This window comes from Mustela erminea, chromosome 9 (genome assembly GCF_009829155.1).
Source record: "Mustela erminea isolate mMusErm1 chromosome 9, mMusErm1.Pri, whole genome shotgun sequence".
Lineage (NCBI taxonomy): Eukaryota > Metazoa > Chordata > Mammalia > Carnivora > Mustelidae > Mustela > Mustela erminea.
This window is the reverse complement of record NC_045622.1, coordinates 63,265,800-63,283,904: the sequence shown is the minus strand read 5'-3', so window position 1 is coordinate 63,283,904 and position 18,105 is coordinate 63,265,800. Positions and strand designations below refer to the sequence as shown.

The 18,105-nt window shown below is 38.7% G+C and overlaps 1 protein-coding gene across 9 annotated transcripts in view; it reads left to right on the top strand.

The window, feature by feature from the left end:
* The window catches only part of RIC3 (RIC3 acetylcholine receptor chaperone), a 61,179-nt gene that overhangs the window by 33,551 nt on the left and 9,523 nt on the right, over positions 1-18,105 (top strand). For 5 of the 9 annotated variants that reach the window (XM_032356860.1, XM_032356858.1, XM_032356862.1 and 2 more), the window contains 2 exons: positions 110-203; positions 13,844-13,992. The exons of 1 other annotated variant lie outside the window; for it this stretch is intronic. In XM_032356860.1, coding sequence (XP_032212751.1) covers positions 110-203; positions 13,844-13,992 — 243 coding nt within the window. The remainder of the gene's footprint in view (positions 1-109; positions 204-13,843; positions 13,993-18,105) is intronic. 3 more of the 9 variants (XM_032356865.1, XM_032356866.1, XM_032356859.1) reach the window with 2 other exon arrangements.

The following is an 18,105-nucleotide window of genomic DNA, read 5'->3' as shown; positions in this document are numbered from 1 at the left end:
GAATCTCTAAACTAGCTGGAATTATCACAGGGCGTCCCAGCCAGCCAGTTTCAGAAAAGAGCTTTTGGAGGTGTGTTTGATGGTTCTTAGACTGATACTTATTTTTCAGCCAATTTTGAGCTTGTTCACCTGCAAGAAAAACTGAAGGAGACAGAGGAAGCCATGGAAAAATTAATTAACAGAGTGGGACCTAATGGTGAAAGGTAGGTGTTCATATAACCGGACTCAAGACTATTACCCGTTTAGAGAATCCATTAAAAATTTTGCTTTTCTTTGATTTCTGAAGCATTTACTTCCATTTTATAGAATTGTCAACTTGTCATTTACATATTATTTCTCACTAAGCATTTCCATTTTCATACCATATGCTTTCAAGAGTCTCAGCTTTCAAGAGTCTTTGTTCAGTGTTGTGCATATCACTGTGAGCAGAGGTTTATGAGCAGTTCTGCCGGGTGAAATAACCAGGTTCTAATGAAGATGATTCCATAGCTGTATAATAATCTGATATAGTAATCTGATTTTACCTAAAATTATGCCTTTTTAAATCTGCTTGAGACAAAAAGAAGAAGGCAAATATGATCAGATTAGGCATTTGTATTTTGTGTTGACTATGCCAGAATTGGATTAGACATGTCAGGTAGGTGTCGGGAGTCCAGCTGGCCCTTTAGGATGCCCCACATGGGAGACAGCCTTCCTGTGACAGGGCTGGGTGAAGATCTGAAAAGGTGAATTCAGGAGGTTGATGAAAGCAGGCAAAAAGGAAGAAAATATGGATGTGGGAAGGCCAGGGAGGAACAGCCAGAATGTGAGATTGAGAACAAAGAGGGATTTAGTCTCCTCTAGGCCTCTGACAAGGATGGAGGAAGAGCTGGGACGTGAGTGGCAAAATCTTATGTGCTAAAATGTTTCTCCTGCGGCTCTGTGGGCTCACAGTGGAGTCTTCGCCCCAGAAAACTGCTCTACCATGGCCTCTTCTGTTTGCCGTCTTGGTGGTACTGTGCCCTGTATCCTTTTCTCAGCTCCTTGGCCCCAGCTTGTGCATCTTTGACTAGATAAGGCAAGAGTGAACATCTTCAGGTTGCAGCTCCCTGGCTTGGGCTTTTTCTACAATGTCTGTCTACAGTGCTGCTGAAACGACATTTTTGTGGCTAAACCTTGCCTATCTGCACCCAGGAGCCTTGACCACCTTTTGGTCCAGAAAGCAGAATGACTGTGCAGACTGTTTGCCAGAGTGGTAGAGGAATGTGTACATAGGTATGCATGAGTATACCTCAGTGAGTGTGTAGTAAAATTTGATACTTGCTGAGTACTTACTAAGAACCCAGCTCGGAGTGAAGCACTTCATATACATTATCTAATGTCAGAGTATTTGTAGGAATGACTAAACCAATTTGCGCAACAATACTTTTCTGATCTTTTCTGCCCTTACCCTGTACTACTCAAGTCTGGGTGGGGAACTACCAGCCTTTTATGGACCCTTGCCCCTCAAAAAGTATCTCTACCCTGGCTCTGGTTCATTTGAAGACACATGCCACACCTAAGGGTCATGAAAACCATAGATGAAAACCTGTGGGCAGGGCCTCCCACGTGGGAGACTGAACAACTGGGCCTTGGAGTAAGAAGCCAGAGGAAGATATTTTCTCACTATTACTGCTGTTCACACTCCCTTAGCTCAAATCACATAGCTCAACCTTGCCACCTGTATGTACCATCTGTGCATTGCCCAAGTCAGCAATGCAGTACTGTGACCCTGACTTTCTGCTTTGTGCTAGGGTTACCTCTCTGTAAGGCAGAGGAGTTGTCCCCACCCTGAAGCTGGAGTTGTGCCATCTCATTATTTTTCAGGCCACAGGTCCTAGCTCAGAACATTTACTCCTGGTGGGATGTTAAGGTGTAGACTCCTCGAGAACCTATCAATTCCAGCCTGCCATATGACAATGATTGTGTAAAACATTTTCCACCATAGTTCTCAGGAGCTAGGGATCAGCTCTCCCTCCACTGCAGAGAGCATAGCTTGTGGCTCCCTTTCTCAAATCTGTAATCTTCCAATCCTAAAAACGTGACTTTTTCCCTGTCACTCCTAATCCAACACCTCATATCCTTATAGGTAGTCCCTATGAGACTTCACCTCCAAGCTGAAAGGTCCTGGTAGCCCCATGTTTTATGTTGTTTTCCTTTTTACATTTCTATCCTTTAACTTTAGTGTTGTGGCATTTGTTCTTCTACAAGTCTGTGTTTTTATGATTATTAGAAGAGCCCCAAATACCCCAGTATTTTTCCATCAGATCAAAATTGAACACATTTCCAGGCTCTAGGAGTCTAGGAGAGGATTTAGGACACAGAAGACATGTTCATTTACGCCTTTGAACTCCTTTTATAGAATGTCAATTCCATAATTGTAAGATTTTCTTAAAATTCCAGAAATACACAGTTTCTGAAACTTCATCTCAATGCTTATATAAGAATCAAAATATGGGGAAGGTTTTTAATATTATCTAATAAAACTTTTAGACAACTTTTACCTGTGAGCGATATGTCTGTGCGTTTAAGCCTTGTGGAAGGTTCGTATTGTATCATGTTATGCCTGATACTAAGCACAGTATACCTCCCAAGGACATAAAGACTAAGGAAAGGATCAGAATCAAGGTGTCCTTACTTCTGTCCATAGGATTAGCAACATTTCCTTTCTGGAGCAGCATGTCTGGTTGTAATCCTTCACCTCCTGGAAGCATGGTGTGGCCTGAGGAAGCAGCGAGGGTAAAGCCTGGGGCAGAAAGCCATAGCAGGCATACTGAAGACGTGTGTAGTGCTGTAGATTTAGGGCATGGACTGCTGGGATGTAAACTTATGGAGGACAGACTTAATCTGTTTCGTTCATTGTGTTCACATAGTAGATACTAAGGAAATCCTAATTGTTGAAAAAGGATAGATACTCACTTTTGAAATAAGCATTTGAACATGTATTATAGTAGAAGAGGTAATCATGGCATTCTTTGCTAAGATCGTCTCCTCATTTCCTGACTTCTGTATTCAGGGTCCTACTGAAAATGTCTCATAGATGATCTGCCCTTCTTCAGTTAATAAACGTCTTTTGAATGAATGAACATATAAAATGAGAATCATCATCTATCTCCAGCTGACTCTACTCCACCTTTAAATATTCATCTCTGAAAATGGCTTCACCATCTACTTAATCATCCAGAGCAGAAATCAGTATTATCCTTGATTTACCTTTTCCTTCACTTCCTTTATCTCTTCAGTCATCCTGTCTTGTCATTTCTTTCAAACTAATAAGTCTGTCTCCCTGCAAAAGACTCTAAGCTCTGCTAAGGCAGAGATTATCTGTTAGTCCCAGAGCCTACCACAGGTCAACAGTAGGCTCTAAAAAAGTGTTAGCTGAAATGGAAAAATGAGCAAGTGAGTGAATGAATGCTTTTTTAAAAAAATATATAGTTGACATACAGTGTTCTGTTAGTTTATACATTACATAGCGCTCACCATAATAAGTGTAGTTACCATCTGTCACCATACATTATTACAGTATCATAGACTATATTCTTTATGTGGTATTTTTCATCTATATGACTTATTTATTTTATACCTGAAATTCATACCTCTTAATAGTGTCCTTTACCTACTTCACCCATTCCCCCCCACCAACAATCACCAGTTTGTATTTGAGTCTATTTCTGTGGGGTTTGTTTGTTTTTGATTTCTACATGTAAATGATAAAGTATTATGATATTTGTCTTTCTCTGTCTTTCTGTCTGACTTCTCTTTCTCTGTATTATTTCACTTAGCATAATATCCTCCTGGTCCATCCATGTTGTGAATGACAAGATCTCACTCTTTTTTTATGGGTTAGTAATAGCATTCCATTGTGTGTATTTATGTATATATATGTGTGTTATATATAATTATATATATTTATAGTATATAGTATGAGTATATGTCTGTGTGTGTGTGTGTGTGTGTGTGTGTGCACACACACATATATACTCACATCTTTTTTATCCATCCATCCCACTGATGGACACTTGGGTTGCTTCCATGTCTTGGCTATTGTAAGCAATGCTGCAATAAACACAGGGGTGCATAGTTTCTGAATTAGTGTTGCTGTTTTCTTTGGGTAAATGCCTGTAGTGGAATTACTGGATCATATAGTATTTCTATTTTTAGTTTTTTGAGGAACCTCCATACTGTGTTACACAGTGGCTACAACAATTTACATTCCCACCAACAGAATACAAGGAAGAGTTCCTTTTTCTCTGTATCCTCACCAACACTGGTTATTTCTTATCTTTTTGATTCTAGCCATTCTGACAAGTGTGAGGTGATATCTTACGGTTTGGGTTTATATTTCCCCAATTAGTGATGTTGAGCATCTTTTCATACATCTGTTGGCCATCTGTATGTCTTCTTTGGAAAAATATCTGTTTAGGTCCTCTGCCTATTTTTAACTGGATTATTGGTTGCAGCGGGGGCAGTTTGGTGTTGAGTTGTAAAAGTTCTTTATATATTTTGGATATTAACCCCTTATCATAAATTTCAATTGTAAATTACTTCTCCCATTCAGTAGGTTGCCTTTTAGTTTTGTTGATGATTTCCTTCACAGTGCAAAAACTCTTTATTTCAGTGTAGTCCCAATAATTTGTTTTTACTTTGGTTTTCCTTGCCTAAGGAGACATATCTGAAAGAATGTCACTAAGGCTGATATCAAAGCAATTATTTCCTATGTTTTCCTTTTTTTTTTTTTAAGATTTTATTTATTTGTCAGAGAGATAGCGCGCACAAATGCAGACAGAAGCAGAGAGAGAAGCAGGCTCCCCGCCGAGCAAGGAGCCCAATGAGGGACTCGATCCCTGGACTCTGGGATCATGACCCAAGACGAAGGCAGTAGCTTAACTGACTGAGCCACTCTCCTATGTTTTCTTCTAGGAGTTTACGGTTTTAGGTATCACATTTAGGTCTTTAATCCATTTTGAGTTTATTTTTGTGTATGTTGTAAGAAAGTGGTTCAGTTGTATTCTTTTTGCATGTAGCTGTCCAGTTTTCCCAATACCATTTATTGAGAAGACTGTCTTTTCTCTGTTGTATATTCTTGCCTCCTTTGTTGTAGGTATGGGTTTATTTCTGGGCTCTATCCTAGTCCATTGATCTACGTCTATTTTTGTGCCAGTACCTTACTGTACCAAAGTGATAACTACAACTTTGTAGTTTATCTCGAAATCTGGGATTGTGATACCTCCAGCTTTGTTCTTCCTTCTCAAGATTGCTTTGGCTTTTCAGGGTGTTCTGTGGTTCCCTACATATTTGTTGTAGTTCTGTGAAAAATGCTGTTGGTGTCTTGATGGACATTGCATTGAATCTGTAGATAGCTTTGGGTAGTATAGAGGAATACCTAGCTGAGTTTGAGGTTATTCTTCCATCCGTAAATGTGGTGTATCTTTCCATTTGTTTGTGTTGTCTTCAATTTCTTTCACTGATGTCTTAGTTTTCAGAGTATAGGTCTTTAACCTTGTTCTATGGAAGGGAGGCATATGTAAAATGATCTCCAAAGGCCTAAGGAGCCATAATATGGAAGAAAAAAACTGAAGAATCCAGTTTGATAACCAATGGGTTTATTAAAGGGAGTTATGAGCAGAAGTGTATTGTGGGTGGCTGCAAGACCAGTAGATCTCCACAGTCCCACCTACTATAAGCCCTGCTTTTATAGGTTTAGAGATTGGGGAGTATATGCTGGGAAACCTGGGAGGAAATGTTTTAGGATCACAGTCGTATCTCCAGAGAATATCAAGGACATTATACCTCAAGGGTGTACCTAAGGGTATGGTCAAATAAAGAGGATGTGTTGGGGGGCAGTACTATACCAAAGAAGGCCTCAGGTCACGGAGTGGTCATCATGGTGGATTTGTGCAAGATGGTATTAGTCTTGTTCACACGCACTTCCTTGGTTACATTTATTCTTATGTATTATTTTCGGTGCAGTTGTAAATGGGATTGTTTTAATTTTTCTTTCTGCTACTTCATTATTAGTATATAAAATGCAGGTTTCTATAAAATAGATTTCTGTATACTAGTTTTGTATCCTGCAGCTTTACTGAAAAAGGTGGAATAGGTTTTTGGTAGAGTCTCTAGTGTTTCCATCTATAGTATCATGTCATCTGGGAATAGGAACAGTTTTACTTGTTCCTTACCAGTCTGGATACCTTTTGTTTATTTTTTATCTGATTGCTGAGATTAAGACTTCCAGTTTGACTTCCAGATTAAGACTTTCCAGTTCAAACTTCCATTTGAACAAACGGGCAAGAGTGACCATTCTTATCTTATTCCTGATCTTAGAGGAAAAGCTTCCAGCTTGATGTTTGCTGTGGGTTCATCTTATAGCCTTTATTATATTGAGGTATGTTCCCTCTAAGCTCACTGTTGAGACTTTATCATGAATAGATGTTGAATTTTGTCAAATGTTTTTTTGCATCTATTGAGATGGTCAGATTAATTTTATTCTTTGTTTTGTTAAAGTAATTTTTCATGTTTTTGTGGCTATTGAGCCATCCTTACATCCTGGAATAAATCCCGCTTGATCATAGTGAATGATCCTTTTAGCATTTGACTGGATTCAATTTGCTATATTTTGTTGAGGATTTTTGCATCTCTGTTCATCAAGGATATTGCCCTTAGGCCTTTACTTTTGACATAGGACAAGCCTGTATCATGTGGTAGCTCATGTGGTTTTCTTTTCTCTAATTTTGCTTCTCTTCAATTCACTTTCTCTTCCAAACAAATGGATTATGTTTTTTTATTTGTTTTAACCCTTTAACAGGTCTCTCTTGCTCTTAGTAAAGAATAGAATCTTTAACTTGGCTTAAGTGGTCTTGGGTGACATGGCCCTACATGGCCATATTATCCTAGATGGCCCTACACCCATGGCCCTTTGTTGCTTTATCTTCCTCTATCATTCTCTCTGTGCTCCAGCCACACTGACTACTGCTTTTCCTCTAAAATACCCATCTTCTTTTGCTTCCAGGACTTTGCAGATACTTTTTTCCCTTTTTGACTCTCTCCCCGACTCCCATCCCACATGCCCTTATTTTAACTCTTTCTTATAGGTCTCAACTTAGACATCATTTTCTCTTAGCATCCTATCCTGAACCTCAAACTCAGCTCAGTGTTCCTCTGATGTGCTTCCATGCCACCTAGGCTGGCTGAATATTTTAAGTACCCTATTACTTTCTGATCTTCTGTTAACTTTTCTGTGTTCCCTAGTGCCCTTTCCTATCTTCTTGAAGATAGGAAATTTTCATTGTTCAAACTCGTATTCCTGGTGCTGGTGCACTGACTGTGTCAGAACATGTTGAAAGAATGAATGAGGTAGGATATTAGCTGTATGATTTCTTGTTTTAGATTTTACTTATTTATTCATCAGAGAGAGAGAGAGAATGCATAACAGGCAGAGGCGGAAAGAGAACCAGGCTCCCTGCAGAGTAAGCAGCCTGATGCGGGATCGGGACTCAATCCTAGGACCCTGGGATTCTGGCCTGAGCCGAAGGCAGGGACTTAACCAACTGAGCGCCCCGGGCATCCTATAACTGTACGATATTTGTAGATGTCCTTTATCAAGTTGAGTAAGCTCCTTTTTATTTTTTGTTTTCTGAGCATTTTTATTATAAATTAATATTGTGTGTTATTTTGAAATTTTTTTCCGATTTAATTGAGATGATTATAAAATTATTTAGTCTGTTAAAGAATGAATGAGGTAAATCTGAAGAAAGTACTTCAAATAAAGCAGGCTGTCTCAGAAATATCTTCTCTGGCACCTAGTTTGATTTGCTCTTTGCAGCCCTCTGTGGTTGTCAATGGCAGTTATTATTTTCTCTGTAAGGAGCTGTATGTCAGAGTAAGTGTACTCCAGGGATGGCATTAGTTTTCTGTGGCCACCGTAACAAATGACCATGAACCTAATGCTTTAAAATAACACCGTTTTCATCTCACAGATCTGTTAGATGTCCTACACTGGACTAAAATCAAGGTAGCAGGACAGCATTTTCTTCTGGAGGCTCCAGGGGAAAATCCATTTCCTTGCCTTTTTCAGGTTTTAGAAGCTGCCCACATTCCTTGGCTCAGTGGACCCCTTGCTCCATCTTCAAGGTCTGCAGCAGTGGGTTGCAACCTTCTTACATCTATTACTCTGACCTTTTCTGCCTCTGTGTTCCATCTTTAAGGACCCTTATAATTCATGTGTTCTCACAGATGATCTAGGATAATGTCTATTTTAGGGCCAACCTTAAATCTATCTATAGCTGTAAGTCCCCTTTTATATAAAGTAACATCATTATAGGTTCCAAGGATTAGGATGTGGACCTTCTTGGGGACTGGGGAAGGGAACATGATTCTGTCTACCACAGAAGCTCTGTGGAAAAGGAGAATTTGGATAAGCCTTGCAGGATGAAGTGATCTCCTCAGGCAAAGTTTGGGGTGGGGGGACATTTCAGAGGAGAGGGTAGTAGCACAAACAGCAAACAAGATGAGTCAAGACTTGTTTTTGGAACAGTATGTAGTCCTGAGTAACTGGAGTAGAACATATCAGAGTTGGAGTAAATGGGTAGGAGGTAAGTAAGGGGAGAAAAAGCTAGAAAAGTAAACTGAGCCCAGACTGGAAGGCCCTGGATGGTATGATGAGAAGTTTGAAATTCATATTTATAGTGGAATGCCTATAAAGGCTTTTGAGGAGAAATGTGATCTGCTGTACTTTAGAAAAGTAACTCTTCTAGTGATAGGTAGAGCAGCTATATGCTAGAAGGTATGGAAAAAACTCTAGCAAATCAAGGGGACTTGACCAAAGGGAGAGGAAAAAAACTGCAGACTGTTGGGTGCCTGAGTTGCTCAGTCAGTGAGGCATCTGCCTTTGGCTCAGGTCATGATTCCAGGGTCCTGGGATTGAGTCCTGCATCAGGCTCCCTGCTCAGCAGGAAGTCTGCTTCTCCCTCTCCTTCTGCCCTTCCCGCCCACTCGTTCTCTCATTCTCTCTCTCTCTCTTTCTCTCTCTCATGCTCATTCTTAAATAAATAAAATCTTAAAAAAAAAAAATTCAGGCTGAGGGCACCTGGCTAGCTCAGTCAGAAGAACATGTAACTCTTGATCTCGGCGTTTTGAGTTTGAGCCCCATGTCAGGTGTAGAGATTACTTAGAGAAATGAATATTGAGTTTTTTTTTAAATTACAGGCTGTTTTGAGGAATCCTTGGTAGCAAATAGCCAACTCTGGGTAGCAAAAATTTGGAGAAGATGACAGAATTTATTGGAAAACTATGGCTTAGTTCACAGTATGAAAGGAATAGCTGAAAATCCAGGTTTCAGAAAGAGGGGGAATCAGAGAAGCTCTGGGGAGTTAGAGGACAGAAACAAATGGACAGGTTCTTCAAGGTCTGCTGTCAATGAATTAACATGAAAAGTTTTCAGATCTGGCTTCATTGCATTTAACACTCAGTTTTTGGGTCCTGTTTGTATCACTGAGTCAGTCACTGTAGCGAGGAATTGAGTATGATGATTGGCTGTGGGCCACGTGGCCACTGTTGAAGGAGATGTAAGGGAATGCAGAACTTCACTCTAACCTTTGCACTATGAGCAAAAGAGGGGTTGGTTCCCCAAAAGGAAAACTAGGTAATAGCAATGAAAGAGAAGAAAGAGATAAAGAGGAGTTGGAGATTTGTGGTCCAAATGACCAGGAAAATGATATCAGACAACATAAAAACATAGAAGAGGAGAAAGAAAACAGGACTTTGGTATAAGGATCGGCTTTGAGTTCAGCTTTGAATATGGTTGAGGTGCGATCAGAACATCTATGTATGTTGTAGAACAACAATAGGAAGTTTGGACATTGAGGTCAGGACCAAGGACACAAGTTTGGAAGTCATTTGGCTAGAGCTCAGTAAGGGCCATGGGGAGAGATGAGATCAAATTCTTGAGGTACGTCATACTGTGTGGCAGTTGCTTGCAGTCTTTTGCTGGTCTGAATTCTGTTCTAATCATGAATGGTGTTGTAAGAAACTGTTTCATTCTAGGGACGCCTGGGTGGCTCAGTTGGTTAAGCGGCTGCCTTCGGCTCAGGTCATGATCCCAGTGTGCTGGGATCGAGTCCCACATCCAGCTCCTTGCTCAGCAGGGAGCCTGCTTCTCCCTCTGCCTCTGCCTGCCACTCCGTCTGCTTGTGCTCACTCTCGCTCCTCTCTCTCTCTGACAAATAAATAAATAAAATCTTTAAAAAGAAAGAAAGAGACTGTTTCATTCTCTGCTTTGCTTTTAGATTCAGAACTTGATGATTCCTCTGGGTTTATAATACTCAAAGTCTGATCAAGTGTCTTCTAACTTGACCTTCTATTTTTCTAGCATCTTGAAATCTGCTCTCTCCAGCCTCTCCAAACCTGGCTGCTCATGCAGCTGTTCCTCATCCTGGGCCAGCTAAGCCCTGGTTTTGAAGAGTGAAGTTAAGATTAACTTCATTAATAGCAAGGCTTCTAAGTGGAAAGGCCTAGATCACTGGAGTTTTGAGACTGGTTTTCATGTGTTAAGTCAGGATTCGAGGTAGAGTGTGGGTTTCATCTATGTAGAGGGATTGGTTTAATTTGTGATACTGGGTCTGCTTCCTGAAGGCATGATTGTAAGAATGGACAAGTGAGAGCCCAAGGTTTGAGCCTTCAGAAAACCCATGTATTTAGGAGGTGAATGGGGGTAAGTGAGCCAGGATCAGAGGTCCAAGGAATAGTTAAAGTGGGAGGAATACAGAGGTCTCAATAGCCAAGGGAAGATAACATTGCAAGGAGAGGATGGCCCACAGTACAGAGAAGTCAAGAAGAATAAAATGTAAAAAAAAAAAAAAAAAAAAAAAGATTCTTGAACTTGAGAGTAAAGTATTATTGATGATTGTCACAAATTTTGGTATAATGATGGAGTAGAAGCCAGATTTCAGGGAGGTGGGAGAAAACAGGTGGTAAGGAAATGGGGACCAATTAAACTGACACATACTTATTAGTGCTTGCATTGTTCGTGGCACAGTGCCCGTACTGTCCTGAACTTACCAGCGTCCTCCAGGACTATCGGACGAAACTGAGACAATGAGGACTCGATGAAAACAGTTATATAAATTCAGAAGCTGTGAGGCAGACCATGATTAATTGCCTCATGCATGATACGGACAATAGGAATATGCTTGTTTAGAGGTAAAAGAGGATGCTTTTATTTAGAATTTTCTAGGAAAGCTTCACTTGCCTGTTTCTGCTTCTCCTAGCCAACCTATCTCTTTTAAGAACTCTTAGGAGTTCTGGTTTTCCATGAGTTAGGAAACAGAGTCAAGACTGTTTCATTCAGTAAAAATGAAAATGCACTGAGTACAGTCCAGAGAAGTAACACGTGCATCCCAGGGCCAGAGCTCTGTGATAAGCACATAGCCTCTTACTTTTCCTTCCCAGTTTTTATTTAAATTCCAGTTAATAAACAGTGAAAAATTAGTTTCAGGTGTAGGATTTGGTGATTTATCACTTACATATAACACCTAGTGCTCAACACAGTAAGTGCCCTCCTTAATCCCCATCACTCATTGAACCCATCCCCTTACCCATCTCCCCTCCAGTAACCTTCAGTTGGTTTTCCATAGTAGAGAATGTTTCTTAGTTTGCCTCTTTTCCCCCTCCTATGTTCATCTGTTTTCTTTCTTAAATTCCATATATGAGTGAAATCATATGGTATTTGACTTATTTCCTTTAGCATAGTATTCTCTAGCTCCATCCATGTCATTATAAATGGCAAGATTACATTCTTGTATGGCTGAGTGATATTCCACTGTATATGTATAGCACATCTTCTTTATCCATTCATGAGTCAGTGGACATTTGGGCTCTTGCCATAGTGTGGCTGTTGTTGATGATGCTGCCATAAACATTGGGATACATGTACCCCCTCTGAATCAATATTTTTGTATCCTATGGGTAAATACCCAGTAGTGCAATTGTTGGATCATAGGGCAGCTCTATTTTTAACTTTTTGAGAAACCTCCATACTGTTTGTTGGAGTGGCTGCACCAGCCTGCATTCCCGCCGCAGTGTAAGAGGGTTCCCCTTTTTCCACATCCTTGCGAACACCTGTTGTTTCTTGTGTTCTTGATTTAGCTATTCTGACAGGTGTGAGGTGATATTTCATTATGGGTTTGATTTGTATTTTTTTGTAATGGTGATGTTGGAGCATTTTTTCATGTGCCTGTTGGTCATCAGTACATTGTCTTGGGAAAAATGTCTCTGGATGTCTTCTGTCCATATTTTGACTGGGTTATTTGTTTTTTGGGTGTTGAGTTTTATAAGTTCTTTCTGTATTTTAGATTCTAAAAAGTAGGCTCTTTTAGCTGAGTCAGAAGCTCCCCACAAAGTGAGTTGTTGTAAGAATTAGGAGTTCTGTAGAGCAGATGACCAGTTGTGACAAGTCAGGACTCCTGTACGGATAGAAAGAATAGAACTGCAAGAGGCCCGCTACAGGTAAGATTTTAGCTGAGTGTGGGACAGACAGGCTTCTTCAGCTTCATGGCTGTCAGGCCCTTTAGTGTGAAGAAATGGAGCTCATTGTGTTTCTGTTTTCTCCCCACTGGTAGGTCTGTGGAAAAGTTGCACTTTCATTTTCCTCACTTACCATCCTAACACTGGTGGGAGGAACACTTTTTTCCTGTTAGTCATTAAGGCTAAAGTTTGTTAGGCTAAGCATAAACAGGAACACAAACTGGAGAGACTGGCTGATTAGAAAAATTGAAGGCACTTCTTGGAGGGTAGTATTAAAGGTCATTTTTCCTTCATGAATTTGAATGAATTCATGAATTTATGAATTTATATGAATGAATTTCATTCATTCATTCATTCATGAATTTATATGGCCATGGAATGATTTGTATTTTTAAGAGGAGAATAAGTAGTCTCTGTTAAATCCTGCCACTAAATGAAACTGGTCCCAAACCAGTTCTCAGTCTTCTGAGTAGGACTTTGTCTGCCTGTGAGTGTGATAGAGAGCTTCCATCTCAAAGAAAATTGTCCTACCATAATCTTGAGCCTAATTTTTGTACACACTTGCCCAGAGTTATTCAGCTAAATTGGGACTCAAACCCAGGTTTTCTAAACTTGAACTTGAGCATTGTGCTTTAAGAATTGCATAGAATGTTATCAGAAGTCAGGAGACTTCAGTTGTAGTTCAAGTGATGACATGAACTAGCGATAGGAATAAATGTAGAATTTCCCTCTGTGGCCCTCAGTTTCTCTGGTCTAGATGACTGATTTGTCAGAATGACACAGTTCTGAAATGTACAGGAATATCTTTATTTCTGCACAAGTAGATGCAGCCTAGTGATTCCAGTGTTGGGCTAGGATATTTTTCCATAGTTGAGTCTAATGACTCAGTACATTTTCTTTTGATGGCCTTGCTTCATAAAAAAGTGGTTTATAGTAAATGGGTAATAAGAGTAACAGTGAAATTTCTTGGAGATTAGAGAATCAGGACAGTGAGGTATACTGAAAGAACACTGAACTGAAAGCTGAAACATCTGGATACTGGTGCCATTATTGACCTTAATTCATTGTGGGAACTTGGGCAATCATTTGATCTTTTCTGGGCCTTAGTTTCTGCATTTATAAAATCAGAACACTGAACTAACATACCTAGTTTTCAGCTGTGCATTTCCAGGGCCAATTTCTAGAATACTTACCTGCTGCTCTTGGACATCCTATTCCAGGATCCAGAAAGGTCATAATGATGTCTGTGTTCATTGCCCAGGAGTACATTTACCATTAAATGGTTGGGTTGTCTAATATCTCTAAGCAGAGCACAGACTGTGACTTCTGACCAAGAAAAACGGTTGCTGCATCAGCTCCGAGAAATCACCAGGGTCATAAAAGAAGGAAAATTCACTGACAGACCCACTCCAGAGAAAGAAGCTGAAGAGGCCCCTTATATGGAAGACTGGGAAGGTAAACAGTATCTTGTCATTTCTTGGTTAGCTGTCAGCCCAGAAAAGAGATTTTTTTTAAAAGATTTTATTTATTTATTTGACAGAAAGAGATCACAAGTAGGCAGAGAGAGGAGGAAACAGCCTCCCTGCTGAGCAGAGAGCCTGATGCGGGGCTCGATCTCAGGACCCTGAGATCATGACCTGAGCCAAAGGCAGAGGCTCTAACCCACAGAGCCAACCAGGTGCCCCTCAGAAAAGAGATCTTAAAAATGTTTTTAAATATAATTCACCAGTTTTAAGTGTCTGGTTGAGTAAGTTTTGACAGATATATAGAGTGGTATAACTATGCCACAATCATGATCTAGGATGCTTCCATCCTCTGAGAAAATTCCCTTCCCCTTTGGAGGGAATCCCTTCAACTGACCTGGCAACAATATAACCACTTTCTGTCCCTATAGTTTTATCATAAATGGGTCATATTGCATATGCTCTTTTGTTTCTGGCTTCTTTAATTTAGCATAATGCTTTGAGAGCATGCTTTAAATGTATCAGTATTTTTTTTTAAATCGCTTAGTAGTATTCTGTTACAAGGAAATACTGTTTGTTTTTCTATTCACTAGTTTAAGTACATTTGGGTTGTCTCCAGCTTTGAGCTATTATGAATCAAGCTGCTATGAACTTGTGCATACACATCTGTTTGAACATATATTTTTATGTCTTTGGGGTATATCCTAGGAATGAGATTTATTTCTGAGCTTTTATGTTATGTTTTATGTTAAGTGTATGTTCAACATTTTTAGAAACTGTCAACCTGTTTTCCAAAGTGGCTTTGCCATTTTGCCTTCTGCCAGCAATGTATGAGTATTAGAGTTACTCTGCATCCTTGGTAACACTTGGTATTGTCAGTCTTTTTACTTTTAGCCATTCTAGTGAATGTAGTGGTATCTCAATTGTAACTTTAATGTGCATTTCCCCAATGACTAATAATGATGAACATTTTTTAATGTATTCATTCACCATCTGTGTATCTTTAGTAAAGTGTTCACATTGTTGGTCAGTTTTTTAATTGGATTGATTTGTTTTTATTGATTTACATAAGTTCTTATATTCTGGATATAAGTTTATTATCAGTTATATATGTTACAAATATTTTCTCCTAAACTGTGGCTTTCCCTTTTATTTTCTTAGTGGCATTGTTCAAAGAGCAGAATTTTTATTATAATGAAGTTCAGTTTATCATTTTTCTCTTTTCTGATCTTTACCTAACTCGTTTGCCTACCTCCTACCTTTTCTTCTTCTAGAAGTGTTATAGTTTTAACTTATATTTAGGCCTAGGAGCCATTTTGAGCTAGTTTTTATATATGGGTGTGAAGTATTAGGACTGAGATTAATTGTTTTTTCCATGTTGATATCCAATTATTCCTATTTATTTTGGAACATGTATGTTGTTTGAAAATCAGTTGACAATGTATGGGTGGGTCTATTCTGGATTCTCTCTTTTTAAAATTTTTTTATTCAAGTATAATTAACATACAGTTTCAGGTGTTCAGGATGATTCAGCAATTCTATACATTACTCAGTGTTCATCGTGATAACTGACAACTCTTAATCCCCTTCACCTATTTCATCTATCCCCCACTCACCCTTCTGGCAACCACCAATTTGTTTCCTATATTTAAGAGTCTGGGGCTTTTTTTTTTTTAATTTTATTATGTATTTGAGAGAGCAAGAATGAGAGACCATGAGCAGGGGAGGGGAAAGGGAGAGGGAAAAGCAGAGTCCCTACTGATCAGGGAGCTTGATGTGGGGCTTGATCCCAGGACCCCAAGATCATGACCTGAGCCAAAGGCAGACATTTAACCATCTGAGCCACCCAGGTACCCCTGTTTCTCTTTATTTGTTTTGTTTCTTAAATTTCACATATGAGTGAAATCATGTCTATACTTAAAACAATATCACAATGTCTTTATCACTGTGTCTGTATATTAAGTCTTGAAATCAGGTAGCGCAAATTCAACTTGGGTTTTTTTTTCCCCCTTTTATTTCAAAATTATTTTGGTGATTCTAGGCCCTTCATATTCTCACATAAATGTAGAATCAATATGTCAGTTTCTATGAAAAAGTATAGTGAGATTCTTACCGGTATCATATTGAATCTTCAGATCAATTTGGAAGAATTAACATTATAGCAATATTGAATCTTTCAGTACATGAACATTTTACATCTCACCATTTATTTAGATCTTTAATTTTTCAGCAGAGTTTATAGTTTTCAATGTATACATCTTATACATGTTTTATAAATTTATGCTTAAGTAGTTCATATTTTTGAAGATATTGTGTTTATTTTAAAATTTCTAATTGCTTGTTACTATATAGAAATACAATTATTTTTTTATTCTGACCTTCTTTCCTATCACCTTTCTAAACACACTTAGTTCTTTTTATTTTATTTTTTTTCTTTTTCTTTTTTTTATTTTTTATTTATTTTCAGCATAACAGCATTCATTATTTTTGCACCACACCCAGTGCTCCATGCAATCCATGCCCTCTATAATACCCACCACCTGGTACCCCAACCTCCCACCACCCCCCCCCCGCCACTTCAAACGCCTCAGATTGTTTTTCAGAATCCATAGTCTCTCATGGTTCACCTCCCCTTCCAATTTCCCCCAACTCCCTTCTCCTCTCTAACTCCCCATGTCCTCCATGCTATTTGTTATGCTCCACAAATAAGTGAAACCATATGATAATTGACTCTGCTTGACTTATTTTACTCAGCATAATCTCTTCCACTTAGTTCTAGTAGCTTTTTTTTCTTTAGATCTCTTAAGATTAAATTTCATAGAATTTTCTGCATAGAGAATCAAATTGTGAATAGGCAGTTTTACTTCTAACTTTCCAATCAATATGTCTTTTATTTTTCTTGCCTTATTGCACTTGTCAGAAACTGTCACACAATACTGAATAGAAGTGGTGAGGCTAGACATCCTTGCTTTCCTGATATTAGGGGAAGCCCTCACACATTCTCCATTATTTGTGTGATGTGAGCTGTTGGCTTTTCATGGATGCTCCTTTTCAGGTTGAGGAACCTTCCTCCCAGTGTTACTTTGCCGAGAGTTTTTAATCACAAATGGATATTTAATTGTGTGGAATGCTTTTTGTTAACTGAGATCTTGTTTTTCTGTTTTCATCTGTTAATTCAGTGAATTACATTGATTTTTTTTTGAATGTTTAAACAACTTTACATTCCTGGGATAAAATCTATTTTGTTATGATGTTCTATATGGCTAGGTTCAATTTGCTAAGGACTATTTTTTTTAATCTTTTTAATTTTTTTTTAAGATTTTATTTATTTATTTGACTAAGAAAGAGAGATCATAAGTAGGCAGAAAGGTAGGCAGACAGAGGGGGACGCAGGCTCCCCGCTGAGCAGAGAGCCCAACGAGGGCCTCAATCACAGGACCCTGAGACCATGACCCGAGCCGAAGGCAGAGGCCTAACCCATTGAGCCACCCAGGTGCCCTGCTAAGGACTTTTTAATTTTGTTTTTAATTTTGTTTGTGCTTTTGCTTTCTTGTCATCTTTTTGGTTTTGATTGCATGGTAATGCATTGTAATGTGTTCCTTGTATTTTCTGAAGCGTTTGTATAGAATTGCTATTTCCTTTCTTAAATATGGAATTTTCCAGTGATACCATCAGGGCCTAGAGTTTTCTTATTGGTAAGACCTACATAACTACAAACTGAATTTCTTTAACACATATAGTGCTACACAGATTATTTCTTCTTGAATGAGCTTTCATAGCTTGTTTCTTTCAAGGAATTTATGTATTTCATCTAAATGGTCAAACGTATTATTAGAATAAAGTTGTTTATATTCATTTAATGTATGTAATGTATAGGGATGTTCTCTGTTCTGTTCCTGATGTTGGTAATTTGTTCTTTCTCTAAATTTTTTCCTGATCAGACTGGCCAGAGGTTTATATCTTTTCAAAGAACTGCACTTTGGTTTCTGTTTCCTATTTCCTTGATTTCTCTGCTTTATTGTTTTCTTCCTTCTGCTCACTTTGTTGTTGTTTTTTTTTTTATGGTTCTTTCTTTTTTTTTTAATTATTTATTTGATAGACAAAG